General features: G+C 64.6%; 2 protein-coding genes across 3 annotated transcripts; one reads left to right on the top strand and one right to left on the bottom strand.

Annotated features, from left to right (window-relative positions):
* Nucleotides 1-6: 6 nt before the first annotated feature.
* LRRC56 (leucine rich repeat containing 56) lies at nucleotides 7-10,827 on the bottom strand. Its single transcript, XM_069470672.1, has 11 exons — nucleotides 10,651-10,827; nucleotides 9,425-9,512; nucleotides 8,017-8,077; nucleotides 4,071-4,167; nucleotides 3,799-3,999; nucleotides 3,071-3,242; nucleotides 2,532-2,708; nucleotides 2,384-2,448; nucleotides 2,098-2,240; nucleotides 1,751-1,869; nucleotides 7-634 (listed from the first exon to the last, which is right to left on the bottom strand). The coding sequence occupies exons 1-11, from the start codon at nucleotides 10,825-10,827 to the stop codon at nucleotides 315-317; spliced, it is 1,620 nt and encodes a 539-aa protein (XP_069326773.1). The 3' UTR covers nucleotides 7-314.
* Nucleotides 10,828-14,473: 3,646 nt separating this feature from the next.
* Nucleotides 14,474-17,766, top strand: HRAS (HRas proto-oncogene, GTPase). 2 transcript variants are annotated; one of them, XM_069470413.1, is made up of 6 exons: nucleotides 14,474-14,580; nucleotides 15,621-15,757; nucleotides 15,988-16,166; nucleotides 16,319-16,478; nucleotides 17,239-17,364; nucleotides 17,519-17,766. In XM_069470413.1, exons 2-5 carry the CDS (start codon nucleotides 15,647-15,649, stop codon nucleotides 17,356-17,358), a joined length of 570 nt encoding a protein of 189 aa, XP_069326514.1. In that variant the 5' UTR covers nucleotides 14,474-14,580; nucleotides 15,621-15,646; the 3' UTR covers nucleotides 17,359-17,364; nucleotides 17,519-17,766. The 2 variants fall into 2 exon arrangements, with proteins under 2 accessions (XP_069326514.1, XP_069326515.1); XM_069470414.1 differs by lacking the exon at nucleotides 17,519-17,766 and adding an exon at nucleotides 16,575-16,656 and having other exon boundaries at nucleotides 17,239-17,303.
* Nucleotides 17,767-18,148: the final 382 nt, after the last annotated feature.

The following is an 18,148-nucleotide window of genomic DNA, read 5'->3' as shown; positions in this document are numbered from 1 at the left end:
CCCAGCCCCAGCAGGGGAGATCTCAGGCCTGGCCCCGGGCCAGTCCTCCTGGGAAATCCTGGCCCCGTGGAAGGGTGGGGATTGGACCCTCCCTACCCGGGCTAAAGCCAAGCCTGGGCCCTAACCTGGGCTCTGGGCTCTGTGGTCCGCTGGGGTTCTCTCCAGGGCCTGGCTCAGGCCCACCTCCTATGCCCCAGCACAGCAGCCCAGATGCTCTGGTCTGTGAGGCCAGAGTCCCTTTGGGGCCACAGGACCACATGGGGGGCTCCTTGGCTCCAGTCCAGGCAAGCTTGGCAGTGAGGGTGGGGTGCACGTTAAGGGTGGGATTGAGTAATAGGGTTCAGGTGCCGCTGGCACTGGAGGCCTGGAGGTCTTACTGCTGGATCCGGTCCTGGCTTTGGGCCTGGACATCCCTGGGCTCCAGGGCTCAGGCCTGAGGCCACCTCCAGGGCTCTCAGGGCAGTCACTGCAGCTACCCCATGGCCCAGGCCAGGCCCCAGGCTGTCCAGGGCTCTGAGCTGACGCCCCCGGAACAGGTCTGCAGACCTCCAGGGGGAGCTGCTACCTGAATCAGGTGGCATTGGGCATTTGGGTGGAGAAGGAGTCAGGTGGAAGCTCAAGGTTCTGGAATGCTCTAGAAAGCAAAGAAAGGGACAGCATGTCCTAAAGGCTGCCAGACAAAGGACTTGCCAGGTGGAGGGGGTCTGCAGCCTGGGGAGGTGGCGCAGCAGGCAGAAAGGGCTGCAGGGTCCACTGTGGCTCCCTAACCTCAGCCCACTTCTGGACCAGGCAAAGAGGCCACAAGGCCTGGGCTCTGGCTTTGGGTCACCTGGGTCCTGTCCCTGAGGGCCTGCTCACAGGCTGGTGGCCCCTGGCCAGTTCCTAAACCTCTGGTAGAGAGCGAGGCTCCACCAGCGTAGGGCAACTGGCCCTGGCCCTCCAGCGCCCACCTGAGCCTCATCACTCTGGCCACTCCTCCTCCTGGCTGCCCTGCTGCAGCTGCCCTGCCTGCCCACCCTCAGCCCCTGCAGCCCTTGTCCACTAGACAGCCAGCGCTACGCCCTCTGGACCCTCTGAGGGCCCACTCCTCTCTCTGCCCCCTCCCCAGATACTGGCCAGCACGTGGAAGGGCAGGGGCTCGGCCTGCCGTATCCTGTCTGTCCTGCCTCTGGCGGCCCTGCTGGTGCTGCTGCTGCCCGCCCCCAGGCTTGCCCACCAGGCCGGGCGAGGGCCCTCTCTGCCTTGCAGCTGTGTTCAGTCTTGAGCCAACGTCCTCCAGAGAGGGCCCTGCCTGCTTAGTCCTATATCCCCAAGCCCAGACAGGTCCTGTCTTCAGGTGAGGGGGAGGTGCCCTCCCTCCTTGGTCTAAAGTGGACCTGGCGGCCTCCCTCCACCTGAGGCCTGGTGCCTGCCCCTGAGAACTGCCCAGCAGGCACATCCTGCTTGCCGGCACCCTGGCCCTGGCTTGCTCACACACCTGGCTTGTTCCCTTTTCTGGAATGCCCTGTCTCTCTGGTGTCCAGCCCAGGTGGTCTCGAGGTCCCATGGCTCGGGGAGGGGAGACCTGGGATTGCCTTCCCAGGTTGTGAGCTCCCGACCCCCAGGAGAGCACCTTTCTGTCAGCCCCTCCCGGAGCCAGCTGAGGAAGGGGGGCCGGGCTGACCCCTCCTGGTCTGAGGTGGGGGCCCGGCATTGCAGAGGGACGTGGGGGCCCTCTCAGGCACTGGGGTTGGGCAGGCAGGCTCAGTACCTGAGGCCAGGCTCTGGGGGCTGCGGGGAGTCTTGGCCTCAGCCTGGTCGTCTTGCTCTTCAGGGGCCCTTCGCGGGCCCCAGGGGGCTGTGGCCCCTTCCTGCTGGGACCCCAGGTGCCTACAGGGGAGGGGTCAGGGTGGGGGGAGGAGAAGCTGCAGCTCTGACCCTTCTTGGAACAAATCCCATATGAGGGGGGGACCCTAGGAGGGCCCACCAGCCTTAGGCTCCCACGACCAACTCCTCTGGCCATCCTGGGGACCAGTGATAGCTCAGCCAAGGCACCCCTAGTCCCAATCCCCCGACACCAGACAGGACACACAGGGCAGGGGGAGCAGGGGCACCCACCCTAGGCCCAGCTCCCGCCAGGCCCGAAGCCTGGCCAAGTCCAGAAGGTCACAGCTGTCTGCAGGGTCAGGCCCTAAGGTAGAGGTGCTAGTGGCCAGATCTCCTGGCCTGCGTGGGGGCAGCTGCTCCGGGGGCACCCAGGCCTGAGGAGGAAGAGGGAAGGCTTGGAAACCCCAACCCGGGAATGGCTACACGGCAGACACTGTCAGGGCAGGCGCCCTGGGCCCTGGCCTGCTACGGGGGCTGGAGCCCCGGCCTACTTCGGGAGGTGGCGGGGAGGGCATACCTGGCACTGGTGCCTACGCTCCCGCAGGCCTTTGGTGGGGTTCCCACAGAGGACCTGGCCAGCACCTGAGGAAGACGGTGTGGCTGGGCCTGGGTCGGGGTCAAGGGGCTACAGGGTCAGCTTCAGGCGGGGGGGGGGTGTCAGTTACCATGAGTGAGATTGCTGGCGTTGTCTGCCGGGGCTGGGTCCTCAGGAAGCAGGCCTTGAGGCAAGGGGCCCCCAGGGACCAGCAGGGAGAAGGGACAGGGCCTGGGGGCTCGGGGCTGGGTCTCAGGCAGGGACAGCTCGGGGTCGAGTCTCTGCATGGGGGCTCCGTGGAGACAATCTGCCGGAGGGTCAGAATCAGAGGTCACCAATCCCACCCCAGACTGTCCACAGACCAGGGTCTGGACACCCAAGCTGTGTGCCCCAAGGCTGGCCTGTGACATCCCTTCCTTCCAGAGTGACCCTCGTGTTCAGAGCCTCCTTACCCACTGGGTGCTGCTTACAGGGACAGTGTCCTGGCCTGGGGGTGATGGGCACAGCTTTGCAGACCATGGGTTAGGGCAGGAGACCAGTGAGAGATGTGGCCCCCTCACCTCTGGAAGGCCTGGGGGTTGGGGTGGTGATCTCTCCCTGGGGGCTGGGTGGAGACTTCCTCTGCAGTGGGGTGGGGGTGGGCGGGCTCAGCGGGAGCTGCCGGCCTACCCAGCCAGGGGAGGACGCTGCCCTTCTGGATGGCCTCCTTCACCACGAGCCAGTCCTGGGTCAGCGTCAGGGTGGCGGGCCGGCCTGGGCGCGTGGCTGGCACCTCGTCTAGCACCTGCAGCTGGGGCACAAGCTTCTTCACCTCTGCCCTGTAGTCATAGTCCCTGGGCGCCTGCAGAGTGGAGGGTAAGGGATGGCATGCCCGGGGCTCCCTCCCCCAGGCCCACCATGGAGGAGGGCAGGGGGAGGCCTGTGCAGGGTGTGTGGGTCCGTGTGCTGCAGTGTGCCTGTGTGCCAGCTCCGAGCAGGGCACGCGCGGGCCTGTGATGCTGCATGTGAGTGCATTCCCGCGTAGGGTGTGCACAGGCCTGCAGGGGCTGGAGGTGGTTTTGGACAGGGCATTCACAGGCATGTCTGTATGTGTGTGCACATGTGTACGTGATTCTGTGGGTTGCACGTGGCACGTGTGTGGACCTCACGGGGTGCACACATGGGCAGAGGGACGTGGCATGTGGGCATGCAGCCCCGTGGGGGGCGGTGGGCTGGCCCGGGAGGATGTGCTGGCAGTCAGACATCCAAAGACAGAAAGGGAGGAACTCACGGTGAACAAGCCACAGGGCACAGGTGGGCACAGAGGTCCCTGGCCCGTGGGAGGCCCCAGGGGCCAGAGCCACAGGTGTCTCCCCATCCTCCTGTGCGCCTGCTGGCTGGGTGCTCAGAACACACACCTTGTTGGAGGGGTCAGGGGCCGGCCGCAGGCACACCAGGTTCCCCTCCAGGGTGAGCGTGGCCAGCCGTGGGCACAGCTGCAGGTAGCGCACCTGCCCCAGGTCCTCCACACTGTTGCCCTCCAGGTCCAGCACCTCCAGCTGCTCCAGCAGGCACAGCGGGCTTAGGTCGGAGATGTTGTTGTAGGAGACGTAGAGTTCCTGGGCAGCGAGGGCCTCTCAGCCCGGGCCCAGCCTGGCCCAGCCCCCCAGCCCAGGGCGCCCAGACCCACCTTCAGTGCTGGGAAGGAGCCGATGCCATCCAGGTCATTCAGGCCGCAGCGAGCCAGCCACAGCACCTGCAGGCGGCCCAGAGCAGTGCCCAGGTCTCTGCAGAAGGCAGGGTGTGGTGGTCAGTGTGGGGCTGGGGGGAGGTCCTCTGCCAAGCCCTGAGCCCAGCCACACCCGCACGCAGCTGCCTCCAGGTGCAGCTCCCACGGTGGCCTCTAGGCTGAGAAGGGCTCTCTGCCTTTTCCTCCTCGCTGTGCCTCCTGGCCTCTGGCACGGGGACAATGCCCTCCACCTTTGCCCCCCTGCCCCCCAGGGCCTGGCCTGGGAGCCGCCCTCTGGCTCTGCAGGCGTCACAGCGTCTGTCACTGTGCTGTGGACGGTGTGCTGGGCGATCCGCTTGGGACTGAGCATCTGACAGCCTGGAAGCCTGAGCCACGGGGACACTGGCGTGGAGGGGCTTCAGGGGGGCGGGTCAGGCAGTGAGCTGGCTGGTTTGGCCGGGCCAGTAGCTGGAGCTGGCGGTGGATCTGGGCGGCTTGACATCCCCGCGTGCAGGGACGTGTTGATCCTGCTGGGCCCGCCGTGTCTCTCCTGTGTGACCCCACTGCAGCCACACCGACCTCCGCGGGTCCCTGGAGCACACAACGTGCACTGCCACGCCGGGGGCCTGTGCTTGCTGTGCGGGCTGCCCGTCTGTCAGATGCCGCCACGCTTGTCCCCTGGCTGCCCCCTTGTGAAAACACGCGCAGCTTCAGGCTTTCCACGAGCAGCCACAGGTCTCTCCAGGGCTGGGTCACTGGCTCACGTCCATCCCGAGAACCCCTCGGCTCCTGTCCCGTCCGCTCAGCAGCCCGTCCGTTGAGGTTTTATGTTTCATTCCAGCCTCATCCCCACCTCTGCTTCGGTCGGTCCTTCCGATACGCAGATTCCATGTTTACCCCAGTCTGCGGCCTTACATGGCTTTTCCGGCCACCTCTTGATTGCCTGGAATTGACGTGCAGCGATTTCTCCCAGAGCGGCTAAAGGAAACCCCTTCGTCTCTGGCTCACTCTGCGCTTAGGCAGCCGTCCGGCCGGGTGGGAAGTTCTTGGTTCAGCCTCACTCCCGCCTGGCTGCGCAGGCATTGTTTACTGTCTTCTCCCGCCCAGCGTTTCTGTGAAGTCTGAGGAGAGCTTCACTTTTTTTGTCCTTAAAAGACAACTTGAGAGCCAGGTGTGGCGGCGCGTGCCTGCAGTCCCAGCTACTCGGGAGGCTGAGGCAGGAGGATGGCTTGAGCCTCGGAGTTTGAGGCCGCAGTGAGCTGTGATGATGCCCCTGCACTCCAGCCAGGGCCACAGAGTGAGACCCTGTCACTAAAAAAATAAAATAAAAAATAAAACCCAACAAACCATTGTAAAAACTCCAGTGCAGGAAAACATGGACGTGTTCAAAAACAGCCAGGTCAGTTTGGGAAGAGGACGGTGAGTACGAGGGAATCAGATACGAACACGCGTGACAGGGCTGGTGCGGGGAGGACCTGCCGCGGGGAGGGGGCTCGTGCACACATCCACAGGCACGCGGGGGCCTGGCGAGCCAGAGACCGGACCCTCGTTGGTGGGGAAGTGACGGCAGGCTCGGTCACTGCGTGGCGGAAAGTAAACCCAGGTCCCACCCTCGTGCGCCAATCAAAGGTGACTTTGCAGGTAGGTTGGGCTGGAGGCCTGACAGGTCAGAAGTGACGCCGTAAAGCAAACAGAAGAAAAGGGAGAATATCCCCGTGGCCTGGGGGTGTGGACCGGCTTCCTAAACACACAAAGGGTCAGCGGGCACTGACGGACTGAGACTGAAACGAAGGGTCTGTTTAGGTGAAGGACACTGGACAGGAGGAGACTGAGCGGAGAGTCTCGCAACGTCTAAAAGGCACCCAGAATATATACGAAGAACTCCTGGAAATCAGAAAGGACAGGATCCCCCGAAAAATGAGCACAGGCTGTACGGTAAGAGGCTCGACATCCTTGGTAACGAGAGAAATGCAGGCAGTTAAGTTGTACGGGACTTGCCCATTCAATTATGTGAACGGTTGCCAAATTAGAGTGATTTTCTGCGCTGGAGGCCTGGCCCGAGGGGACGGAGGATCTCTCACCCTGGCATGCACTCTGACCCTTGGCACCTTCTCCCGCTGAGCCAGGGGCCGCTGGGCAACTCCAGCCCACGGGCTAGGACGTTTCTCTTCACATCAGTGATGTCTTCAGGGGCCCAGTTCTCGGCTTCTGATGCCCTGACAGCCACCACGTCAAAATGATCTCGCAGCCTTCATGATAGTGCCTGAGATTTTAATATATTTAATAGCTCTGTGATAAGCCAAGTTGTATTGGATTGTCCTATTTAATTAGATAGTTTCCTTTGACAAATTTTTGTTCATTTTCAACCCACGGAGGTTTGTAAACATCATTTGCCCAAATTTCAGGATTCAATAACAGAAAGAACTTAAAAATTCTTTACGTCTTTTGCTGTCAGTTACTAAACACTGAATATGCTTTCCTAAAATTTATGATCTAATCATTTTCCCCTGGAAGTATTTTGTTTTGTTATAAATAGTGCATCCTATTTCTTATTTTTATAATTACTTCTCTTCTATATTTTAAGTCTTAATTTATGTGCTTTTTATATACTTTTCTTGTTCTCTGGGCTAATTTGTTGGCCTTAACAATGGAAGTTTCTCTCCTTGGTGAAGTTAAAGAAAGCGCAGCCCCCTCTGGTAGAACGTCTCGTGTCACCGTGTGTCCACAGGGTGCACCTTCTCTGTGCTGGTCCTGTGGCCGCCCCGGGGCCAGCGCATCCCCCATGGTCTTTACTTTCAGATCTTCAGTTTTATGAAATCCTCGTGATGTTTGTTGGATAAACAGAAGCATAAATAAGGAAAATCGCGAGAACATTTAAGGTGAGGTTGCTTGACGAATACCCTCATCCTCACCTGGAAATAACCGGATACGGCACGTGGAGCCCAATTCAAACAGCTGGGGAACTTGCTAGAATTTTGACCCGACTTCCTCTGCCTTACACTGCCAGGCCTGGGCTACAGAAAATCATCAGTGTTTTCATGAAACCCACTTTGCTCAAGCCCCACAACAAAGTCTGGTCGTCCTTCAGCTTTGTTCTTTCCAGTCCGGTGAGAGAAAAAAAAAACCATTAACCCGCTTCAGTGTTGACCGTTGTCTCTTAAGTTAACTATTAAGATGACCTGGCACGACAGCACCGAACCTTCTCAGCAGCGAATCCGTTTCAGGGGACTCGAGTTTTACGCGGCGTCCGGGGTTGGCCTTGGTTGCATAGGGAGGTTCAGCCTGGAGGGGGTGCCCACCTGTTCCTCTCGCCGGGGGGCACCTGCCCGGCCCCCAGCTTTCCTGGGCTGCAGTGAGAGGTGCAGGGACGCCAGGAGTCCCCTGAGCCTTGGCTGGTTTTGGAGTGTCCACCAGAGACCCCTCCCCGGTTGGGGTCTCTTTGCCAGAGGTCAGTAGCCCCTTTCAGTCTCGTCGGCCACACAACCTGGTGGCCTGACCCTGACCCCACCTCTGGGTGATGCACGTTACCTGCAGCAGGTGCCTCCCACTGAAGGGCCGACAAGAGCTGCAGGTGCCGAGTCAGGCTGCTTGGGGGTGGGGAGGCCTTAGGGCGGAAGCCAGAGACCTCAGGACACCAGGTCAGGACGCCCCAAGGGCCAGGCTGGCCCAGGACCTCATCCTCTCAACAAAGACCCACCCAGGAGGGAGCCTGCCCCAGCGAGACACCCCCCATACCCGGGAGGGAATCCACGCCTGCCTGAACGTCCCACCCGCCCTCCACAGGGTCAGGTGGGTCAGGCCAGACTCCCCGAGGGGCAGCCAGCAGGATGCCATGGAGCTCTCTAGGCCCTAGGGACCCTCACCCCACACGCGGAGCACTCCCCTTCACCCCACCTGGAGCACTCACCTGAGGGAGCCCAGGCGGCTGCCGCTCAGCTTCAGCTGGTTCAGGTTGGGCAGGTGCACCCCTGTGGGCCGCAGCGGGAAGGGGGGTTCATTCACACCCTCCCCAGGCGTCAGTGCCCCTTGGCCCCTGTTGCTCGAGGGCCAGTCTGGGGAGAAGCCTCTCTCCACAGCAGGGCAGTACAGCAGGGACTGGGTGGCTCCATGGGCTGCTCCAGGGGCCACTGATGGGCCTGATTCTGCAGGGCCCCTCACGGCCACACGCCCCACATCTGCAGCCCAGCCCAAATGAAGCAGGGCGTGGAAGGGGCACCGAGCGGCAGGGCAGCACAGGCTGTCCCTGAAGCCCGTGGGGCCACTGGGCTGCAGGTGTCAGCTTGGACGAGCGAGCAGGCTGGCATGGGTGGGGCCCCCTTGGGCCTGAAGCCTGGACCCTGCCCCTGAGCTGCATCCCATGAGCACCCCAGGCACCCCGTCCCTGGGCAGCATGGGTGCCAAGTCACTGGAACACACCAGCCAGTGTCTCTGTGTGGCCCAAAGCCCCAGGGAAAGGCTCTGAGTTCTGAGTCCTTTGAAGGTCGGGGCACTGGCCCTACGAGACAGAGTCCCTAGACGGGGAAAGGAAGTGGCACAGGGCCGCTGTGGGGTGAGGTGGCCCAGGGACCAGGCCTGACGGGAAGGACTCGAGTGACCTCATGGGCGCACCGAGTGGCCAAACTAAGTGGTCAAGGACTTAACAGCAATTGCAAAACAGAAAACAAGAGCAACCGAGATGGCCTGTTTAACCTCACTCGTAATCAGAGAAATGCAAACAGCCCACAATGACCCCGGACAGGAAGGATCTCCCTGCCGCAAAGGACACCGTCAGGACAGTTGGTGAAATTGGAATGAGGCCTGCGGCACGGGCGTGTGCTGCGTTGGTGTAGTGTCCTGACTTGGACGGTGGCACTGCGTGTTTGGGAGAACGTCTGCCCTCTCGAGAAAGACACGCTGACGCGGCAGTGCACAGAGGGCCTTGTGTCTGCAACTCCCCAGTAGCTCAGGAAGTAACAGTTGGAGAGAGAGAGAGAGAGAGAGAGAGAGAGCGCGCGCGCGCGCGCACGTGGGGGGGGGAGAGAGAGAGAGAGAGAGAGAATGAACAATGGTGAGGTGGCAGTCGTGCCTGATGGCGTCTGGTGAAGGGGCCTTGGAACCCTTTGCACTGTTCTACAGTGTTTCTGTACGTTCAAAACTATTTTAAAACAAGTTTCGGGAGCACCTCATTCTGAGATGTCACGTTCAGGGGTCAACTGTAAGGAGACAGACACAGGGCCCTGGGATGTGCGGACAGCACTCTTCCTAGAACCAGAAAGACGTGGGTTGTTCCACAGGAGCCTGGGGGTGGCAGTGGCGGGGTGTGGGTGGGGGCTCACCAAAGTTCCCCAGGCTGCCCTCACGGGTGTCCACACACATCTCCAGCACCCGCACCAGCTGCAGGTCGTCCACCCGGGCCAGGGCCTGCTGCAGAAACCAGCCGGGGGTCAGCCCTGGGCCCGGCCGTCAATCCTCCCGGGCAGGTCCAGCCTCCACGGGAGCAGAGGATGGAGGATTCCCTGCCTCATCCACCTGGTGGACTCTGAGTGCGTGGGACATGAGCAGAGGTTGTGGCTGTGCTTGGTTGGTGGGGCCATTGCCAGAGAAGGACCTGCCCTGGGGCTGCCAGTCTCCAATGAGACACATGGAGCAGACCCATTGTGTCCAGAGCCTAGAGCCAGCCCCGTGGGCAGTGCTGAGCCCGCAGGACCGCAGACGACAGGCACACGCATGTAGCAACCCACGGTGTGAAGCCTGCTGCTCTGTTTGCCCGCCTGGGCCTCCCGGAAAAGTCCTCCGGCATGTGTGAAATGCAAACATTTTCTCCCGGGATCTGCCCCCACCCCCCCCCCATCAGCAGAAACTTCGCTGGGCCATGGGAGCAAAGTGGCTGGTGGAGCCGTTCAGTTGGAGGGAGGGCCTGGGCAGGGCGGGTACCCGACGGGGTCCTCTCCCCAGAGCGGCCAAGGGTGGGCAGGCAGGGCCCTGATGCGGGAGGGGCAGGGTTGTCCCAGGTGGGAACCTGCAGTTAAGATGTCTCTGTAGCACCTTCCAGGCCGCAGGGTCGGGGTGGGGGAAACAGGAGCTCCCTCAGCAGATTTGGGAGAAAGCCCTCGCCTGCAGCCCAGACGTGGTCAGCGCCAACCGAGTACAGCCCACCTTGGCCCAAGGGCCTAGTGAGTTGGGGGGGCGGCATGGGGGCACAGGAGCCCCTGGCCCAGGGAGGGGCAGGATCCAGACCCTGCGGGTGGGAGGCACACAGGGGTCCCTGCAGGCCTGGGCTCCTTTCTCGCTGGAGGTTTCCTTCCTCCCCCGCACTTGGTGCTCCCTGGCCCTGAGCCTCCATGGTGGGCACCCTGCAGAGAAGGGCCTCTCTCTGTTTGAGGACCGTGTGCTCAGCAGATACTTGTGGGATCCTGTCTGTGCCCAAATGCCTGGGGACATCTGTGCCCCCAAGAACCTGGGGCTGCTGGTGCTTTGGGGCCCGGGCTGAGGGTGGCCCCAAGGACACCAGGTGTGGTGGGGGCTGAGGGCAGACTGGACGTCACTCCTCACAGGCACTTACCAGCCGGGCAGGGGACAGGTACTGCTCCACCAGCTGTTCTCTGCGGCTGCCCCCATGGCTGCCCAGGCCCTTGCTTTGCGGGCAGGGGTTGTGCAGGCCCTGCCAGCTCAGCTTCCGTACCCGGATGCTGGCTGTGCTTGGCCGAGGCCCCCGGGATCTGTCCCAGGCTGGGTCCATTCACGACTAACCTGCCGGCAGAGCAGAGGACAAAGCCTCTGAGCGTTTGCTCCTCCTCTGATCTGCGGCCCAGCCCTCAGCCAGCAGGCCCCTGCACACAGCAGGCCGCTGGGACCCACCCCTGAGCCCAGAGAAGGCTCCTGGCCTGGCCTGGCCTGATGGCGCCCTTGTCTGCTTAGCTCAGCCCGGAGGGCCTCATGGCCCCCACAGCCTTGGCTGGGACCCCTCTGCCCGGGCAGGATATCTCTCCGGGTCTCTCCTCATCCTTCAGCAGTGCTGGCTCCAGGCCTCCTCCTCTGAGGCCCACGAGGGCTGGGAGCTGGGGGTGCTGGGCCGGCCACCTGCAGTGACCAGTAGCAAGCTGCCGCTGGTGGGCTCCCTGGGTGTGAGTCCTTCTCCACCCGATGGTCTCCGAGCCCAGCAAACCCCAGGCACTCCCACCCCTGCGCCAGCTGAGCCCGTCACCTGCAGGCAGCTGCCTTCTCCTGCTGTGGGTCAAACATCTGGGCAAAGAGGCGGCATGTGTCCCCAGGTGGTACCTGTAAGAGAGAGTCAGGTTGGCCTTCTGGCCAGGTCACTGTGCCCAGGGTCACCTGGGACAGGCCAGACTGAGGTCACAGCACCTAGAAGTGAGCAAGTACAACAGTGGGTGGTGGGGGACTGGCCTTCCAGGGCCTGATCATGCTGACTAGGGACTCAGCCCAGCTGATGAGGAAGGAGACAGAGCCAGGTATGTGACCAATGGTGGATCCCTCCTGGTGCTCACCCAAAGACTACTTCCCTCAGTCTTTGAAAGGGGTCTGGGCTTTGCCATTCCTACCACCTCCATGGACCTGGCCTCTCCAGCACCTCAGTCCCTCCAGAGCCCCTCCCTAGGTCCCTGGAGGTTGTCCAGTGTGTCCCTGGGCCACCTGCAAAGGCTCACCTGGTGTTGGTCCTTAAAGACAAAGATGTTTGCACCTGGCCCTGGACCCTGGCATCATGATCCCTGGGGGTAGAGCCAGAAGTCTGCGAGGAACATCCAGCACCCTCCTCCCTAGCCCCCTCCTTCACCCTCAGGCTGGGCCCCTGCCCCTCTCCCTCCCCAGATCTCTTTTCCAGATCAGACTGAGCCTCTTCCACGCCCCCCTGGGTCTCACACGTGTAGGGTTGAGCATGTGCCTCACCCCGCCAGGTGTGGGCTGCGTGTGAGCAGGGTGCTGGCCCGCTAAGCATGGTTGGGGGGGGCGCTAAAATATCTGCTGAAGGCACCCTGGAATGTGGCAGATGCACACGTCACCACTTAGAGCATTCGGGCCACGCTGGGCCAGGGGAGCGTCAGCTGGGTTTGATGGAGGTGGTGGCGGGGAGCGATGGCCCCTGGACAAGCCACTTGAGACCTGTGCCTCAGGGGCCTGCTCCGGAAAGTGACCCATGCATGCAGACCAAAGGAAGCTAAGGCCCAAGGTGGAGTCTGGCGGAGTTTCCAGCCAGGATCTCCCCTGCTGCCCACCTTTCTCCAACCAGTCCAAGGCTCCCAGTCTCACCAGAGAACCCCGCCACGGTGTCCCCAGGAAGGTGCTGGCCACTTCCACCCCAGGCCTGCCAACCTCAGAGGGGGTGTGAGCTGGTCAGGGTGATGGGTAGCCCCCGGATGTCCACCCCCCTGGCCCCCCACCCCTGCCTGAGACCAGCTGGCCCAAGGTCCTGCCCACAGCTGGGCCCACAACATCCCAGTGGTCTGAGCGCAAAGTTCCTGGGGTCCAAGGACCTGGGGTTGGAGGCTGCGTGCACCACAGCCCCCATCAGACCCCCCCCCCCAGACACTGCCCCTGGGGTCCACAGCCCGGCCTGGGCCCATCTGCACACTGCACCGCCCTGCTCCCACCTGGAATGCCCTGCCTTTGTTTCGCCCAGGAGCAGGGCTTGGGCCTCTCCCAGACTCAGACCCTCAGAGCAGGGCGGGGTTGTAGGCCGGGTCCCCAGGGGGCCAGACCTGACACTTGGGGCCAGTTCTGGCTTCCCACTGGCTCCGCCACTCGGTCCCGCGCTGGCCCAGGTCCCCTCGCACGAGGGAGAGGTTGAGGCCTGCGGCCCGACCCGAGTGTGAGCTCGGCACTCACCTGCGGGTGTGGCCCGGAGTCCGCCGGGTCTGGCCCAGGGGACTGCACCGCCGCCCGGCGCTCTCGGACGCAGGGCTGTTCTTCCGGCCGCGGGGATGCGGGCCCGAGTGCCATGGCAACGTGGGCGGGGCCTTATTTGAACGCCCAAATATTCATAAGCTTGGGACTCTCCACCTGGCGGGGCTGAGCCACGCCCCTTAGTTACGGTTGCGAGGGAGGGAAGCGGGGGGGGGTCCCCGGCGCCCGCGGCGGGGGAGGGGCGCGCGGGGTCGTGAACCACGTGCCGCTTGTCCCCGCGACTCGGGTGCTTCTCGCGGGGGCCCGCGGACGCGGCGCAGTCTTCCGGATGGGAGTGTCTCCCGGGACCCGCGCCTGCAGCAGCGACCTCCGCCCGGGCAGCGCAGGCCGCGAAGTGTAGCCCGACGCCCGGCGGGTCGCAGCGCCTGCCCGGGAGCACAACCAGCTGTTCCCGCTTCTTAGCCGCCCGAGCCAGCTACGAGCGGGACGCGGCGACGGGACCGGCACCGGGCCAAAGGCGGACTGAGCCCGGCCGCCGCGCGCTTCTCTGAACGGGGGCTGCATTCGCGCCACTCTGGCGTCTGGGACGTTTGCAACGCGCCTTTGCGAGCGCGGGGGGACAGACTTGCGTGTTCGCGTTCGGCCGGGTGCGGCTTCCACCTCAACCGCGGGCTGGACCCGCGGGCCGGTTTGCCTAAGGGGCCACGCCGAGCGGCCGGGTCGGAACCTGAGTCCGGAGGAGCGGGGCAGTTTGCCCATCGGGCCACGCTGAGCGGCCGGGCCGGAACCTCCGTCCGGGAGCAGCGGGCGGGGTGGCCTGGCCCGCCGCCCGAGCTGGGGGAGCTGGGGGAGGGGCCGCAGGCTGCGCGCGGGCTGGGGGGCGAGGAGCGGGACCGAGGGCGCCCAGCACTACCCGCCGCCGGGGACCCCGCCGGAACTGCAGGGCGTCTGGCGTGCGGTGCTTGGGCACCGTCCCGGGCCAGGCCGCTCCGCCTGCGCTACCCCTGCGGGGAACGGGGGGCAGCAGGGCGGCCGGCCCCGGCAGCCACCTGGGGGCCTGCAGCTCCCGGCGTCTGGCCCGCGACCCAGCGGACCCCCAGCTATCCGCGGCTCCCATGGGGGCGTCCGCGGAGGGCTGCGCTGCGCTGCGCAACCCCGCCCGGGAAGGCCGGGGGCGCGGGCGAGGGCGTGCAGGGCTCCCGAGCCGGCCTGACGAGTCCGGCGGGTTCCCAGGGCAGTCCTGGGCCTCGCCCGGAGAAGCCGCGGCCACGGTCCCCAGGCACCTGCCGGGCGCTCCCCTCGCGCGCCCGCGAGCTCGGTCCCCGCCCCAGCGGGCAAGCCCCACCCGGCCGCGGCTCCGACTGACGGGCCGCTCAGCCAACCGGAGCGGGGCGGGGCGGGGCGGCCCCGGGGCGGGGCCTGACCGAGAGCGGCCAGTAGGAGGCCGCGCCGGGGTGACGGACGGCCGCGGGGCGGGGCGTGCGCGGGCCCGGCCGAGTCCTCACCGCCCGCGCCCTGCGCCCGCAGCCCGAGCCGCGCCCGCTGCGCTGAGCCCATGCGTGGGGCGAGCAGCGCGCCCCGGCGCCCGCCCCCGCCCCGGCCCCGGCCCCTGGGGCAGTCGCGCCCGTGAGCGGTGAGTGCGGGCGGGGTCGGCAGGCCGGGCCGGGGGTGGGCCGGGACGGCGGGGGTGGGCGCGGGGTGGGCCGGGGCCGGGCCGGGGCGCGGGGGCGCAGGTGAGCCGCGCCGGGCGGGGCGCTGCGGCGGCGGGCTGCGGCGGCGGGCGGGGGCCAGGCGTCCTCGGCCAGCCCAGCCCCGGGCCGCGTCCCCGGCCGTCCGCGGTCCCGCGAGTGTCCTCGGTGGCGGCGCCCGGCCCAGGCCCCGCCAGAGCCCGGCGCCCTGGGAAGCGCGGCGGCCATCGCGGCGGGGCGCGGTGGGGCGGAGGGTCGCGGCCCAGCGTGCGACGGGCACCGTGACGGCGTCACTGGTCGGGGTTCCGCCTCTCCAGCTACCCAGTTTCCTGCGCCTCCTCCGGGTCTTTTCTGTGGGCCAGCTTCTTCCCGGGAGCCGCTGTCCCTTCATTTTCTCCTGATTTATTCTGCCCGGAGGGTGCCCTGAGCCCCCTTACCATAAGGATCTCTGGGGTGCAGGCTGAGCCAGGGAGGGCAGGGGCTCCGCCTCGGTCTGCTCTGCCCCATGCCCTGGAACAGCACCTGGCATTCAGTAGGCACTTGGTGAATGCTTGTGGGTGCACCAGCATGCCCTGCGGGGCCCAGAGCCGGTTGTTGGCTGGCGCTGGCCTGCCTGGGCACGCCGTGGCACGCTCCTCCACGGCAGGGCCTGTTTTGTGGGGGGACTGGCAACCTCAGCCCTCGGGTGCCTGCAGTTTAGGCGTTCTGCCTACCCAGCAACTTCTAATTTGGGTGCGTGGTTGGGAGGAGCTCTCAGCTGTCAGCCCTCCCTTTGGGGGCTGGCTTCTGACTTCTCGCACAGGTTTTAAGTGCAGTTGGGGGCAAGTCAGGGCCCCCTACAAACCCCTAGATTGGAGGTGCCACAGGTAAGCAGCTGGGCCACCATCTTGGCGGCCACCCCTGCAGCCTGGATACTGGGTCCCAGGGGGCTGGGTGGGCCTGCCCGGTGGGCCTGGCCCTGGCTGAGCACGGCCCTCGTTGGCAGGTGGGGCAGGAGTCCCTTGCGGAGCCATGACGGAGTACAAGCTCGTGGTGGTGGGCGCCGGGGGCGTGGGGAAGAGCGCCCTGACCATTCAGCTGATCCAGAACCACTTTGTGGACGAGTACGACCCCACCATAGAGGTGAGCCCCCCGCTCCCAGGCTCTGGGCAGACCAGGGCAGGCCCCAGGTGGTCAGGCATCCACATAGCCAGGCCCACGTGGCAGTGTGGTTCTGTCCCCTGCCTCCGTCGGGTGAGGAGTCCCCTCATCCTTGTACCCCAGGAGAAGGGGCAGAGAAGTTCAGGGGAGGGGCTGGCAGTATGAACTCTCCATCGAGGAGGATGGGGTCCCTGAGCCATGTCCTCCTGCAGGACTCGTACCGGAAGCAGGTGGTCATCGATGGGGAGACCTGTCTGCTGGACATCCTGGACACAGCGGGCCAGGAGGAGTACAGTGCCATGCGGGACCAGTACATGCGCACTGGAGAGGGCTTTCTCTGCGTGTTTGCCATCAACAACACTAAGTCTTTTGAGGACATCCATCAGTACAGGTGAGCCACCTGTGTGGCTGGCCCAGGAGCCCATGGCACAGGTGGGGCAGGGAGGCCACTGTGCCTGGACAGGAGCCTCCTGCCCTCTCTGCATGTCCTGGATGCAGCCATGCCTGCAGCCCGCCAGCCAGCTCACACCTTCCCCCTCTCAGGGAGCAGATCAAGCGGGTTAAGGATTCGGAGGATGTGCCCATGGTGCTGGTGGGGAATAAGTGTGACCTGGCTGCACGCACCGTGGAGTCTCGGCAGGCTCAGGACCTCGCCCGCAGCTACAGCATCCCCTACATTGAGACGTCAGCCAAGACCCGGCAGGTGAGCCGGCTCCCCGCCCCTCCGGCTAGCCAGGGACTCGCCCCACCCCATCCCAGGCAGGGAGCAGCGCTCATTGCCCCCTCTCCCTCGACACAGGGCAGCCGCTCTGGCTCTGGCTCCAGCTCCGGGACCCTCTGGGACCCCCCGGGACCCATGTGACCCAGCGGCCCCTTGCGCTGTAAGTCTCCCCAGACGGCAGGGCAGTGAGGGAGGCGAGGGCCGGGGTCTGGGCTCACGCCCTGCAGTCCTGGGCTGACACAGCTCCAGGGGAGGTGGAGGTCCCTTGCGAGAGCTGCCCTGAGCCAGGCCGGAGCGGTGACCCTGGGGCCTGGCCCCTCCTGTCCCCAGAGCATCCCATGGGTACTTGTTGGTCCTGAGCCCTTAGTGGGGCTACTGGGAACAGACAAGGTCTGGGCCCTAGATCAGACAAGAGCTGGGTGCAGGGTGGTCAATCCTGAGCCAGAGCTGGAGTTCGGGAGGGTCCCGGGCCACCCTGACCCCTGAGGGGCTGCTGCTGCTGCTGCAGAGTGAGCCTGCCCAGTGGGGGTGGCCCTGGGTATGTCAAGATGAGCAGGGCCTGGCTCCCTGTTCTGCAGCTGGGGGCCCAGGGAAGGGGCTGGTGGAGTCTGGGAGCTTCAGCGGCCGGGATTCTGCCTGAGCCAGCAGCAGGGATCCTCTCACCCAGGTGGGGGACCTCAGGCCTCCTTCCCTACCGGGCCCCCAGGCTGGGTCGCCACTGATCCAGTCTGTCCTCTCCCAGGGCGTGGAGGACGCCTTCTATACGCTGGTGCGTGAGATACGGCAGCACAAGCTGCGGAAGCTGAATCCGCCCGACGAGAGCGGCCCGGGCTGCATGAGCTGCAAGTGTGTGCTGTCCTGACGGCAGGTGAGGCGCGCACCTGGCAGGCGGCCCCGAGGGCAGCTGTCCCTGGCCAGCCAGATGAACCACTGTGTCCACTCTGACGACCCCAGGATCCCCTGACCCTCCTGGTACCCTGGCCTGCAGTCAACGGTGTCCTTTGTGCCCTGCCCTGGCACAGGCTCAGGACATGGAGGTGCTGGATGCAGGGAGGAAGCGCAGATGGAAGGAAGGAGAAGGGAAGGAAGGAAGGAAGTGTCGCTGGAGCCCGGCCAACCAGGGACGGTGGACAGAGGGGTGATACGGACCCTCCCAGGGACGCTTTGCAGAGACTGCTGAGCCCAGATGCCACCGGATCCCAGCCCTCTGCCCCTTCCCAGCCTTCTGCAGGCTTGTCAGGCCCAGGTTGAATCCAGTAAATTATTGGATGGTGGATCCGGTGTCTGCTGAGAGCGGGAGGTGGGTGGGAAGCCGGGCTCTGTCCTGCCCCCGGCTCCGCTGCGGCCTTTTCTGAGAGTGGCCGGTCAGGGGCCTGCGCCCTGCCCCGAGGTGTCCCGTGCATCCAGCAGACAGCTTTGGGCGCCAAAGGGACAGGCAGGAAACAAAACAAATTTATTTTTTTAACCAAGTGGGGGGACTTTAGGACATGGGGGGGAGTCCTTGTTCCCAGAGGGAGGCCTAAGGGACTGCTGGTGGCTCTGGTCCCTGCCTTGCAGGTTCTTTGTTTGGAGTGAGGCCACCTTCCCTGGGTGTTTCCTTCTAAGACAGACTCAAGCCCAGGAGGGAAGACCTCGGGGCCCAGCCATTTTGT

Source organism: Eulemur rufifrons, chromosome 6, assembly GCF_041146395.1.
Source record: "Eulemur rufifrons isolate Redbay chromosome 6, OSU_ERuf_1, whole genome shotgun sequence".
NCBI classification, from domain to species: Eukaryota; Metazoa; Chordata; class Mammalia; order Primates; family Lemuridae; genus Eulemur; species Eulemur rufifrons.
Note: the sequence above shows the minus strand (reverse complement) of the source record. Positions and strands in the feature narration are given on the sequence as shown.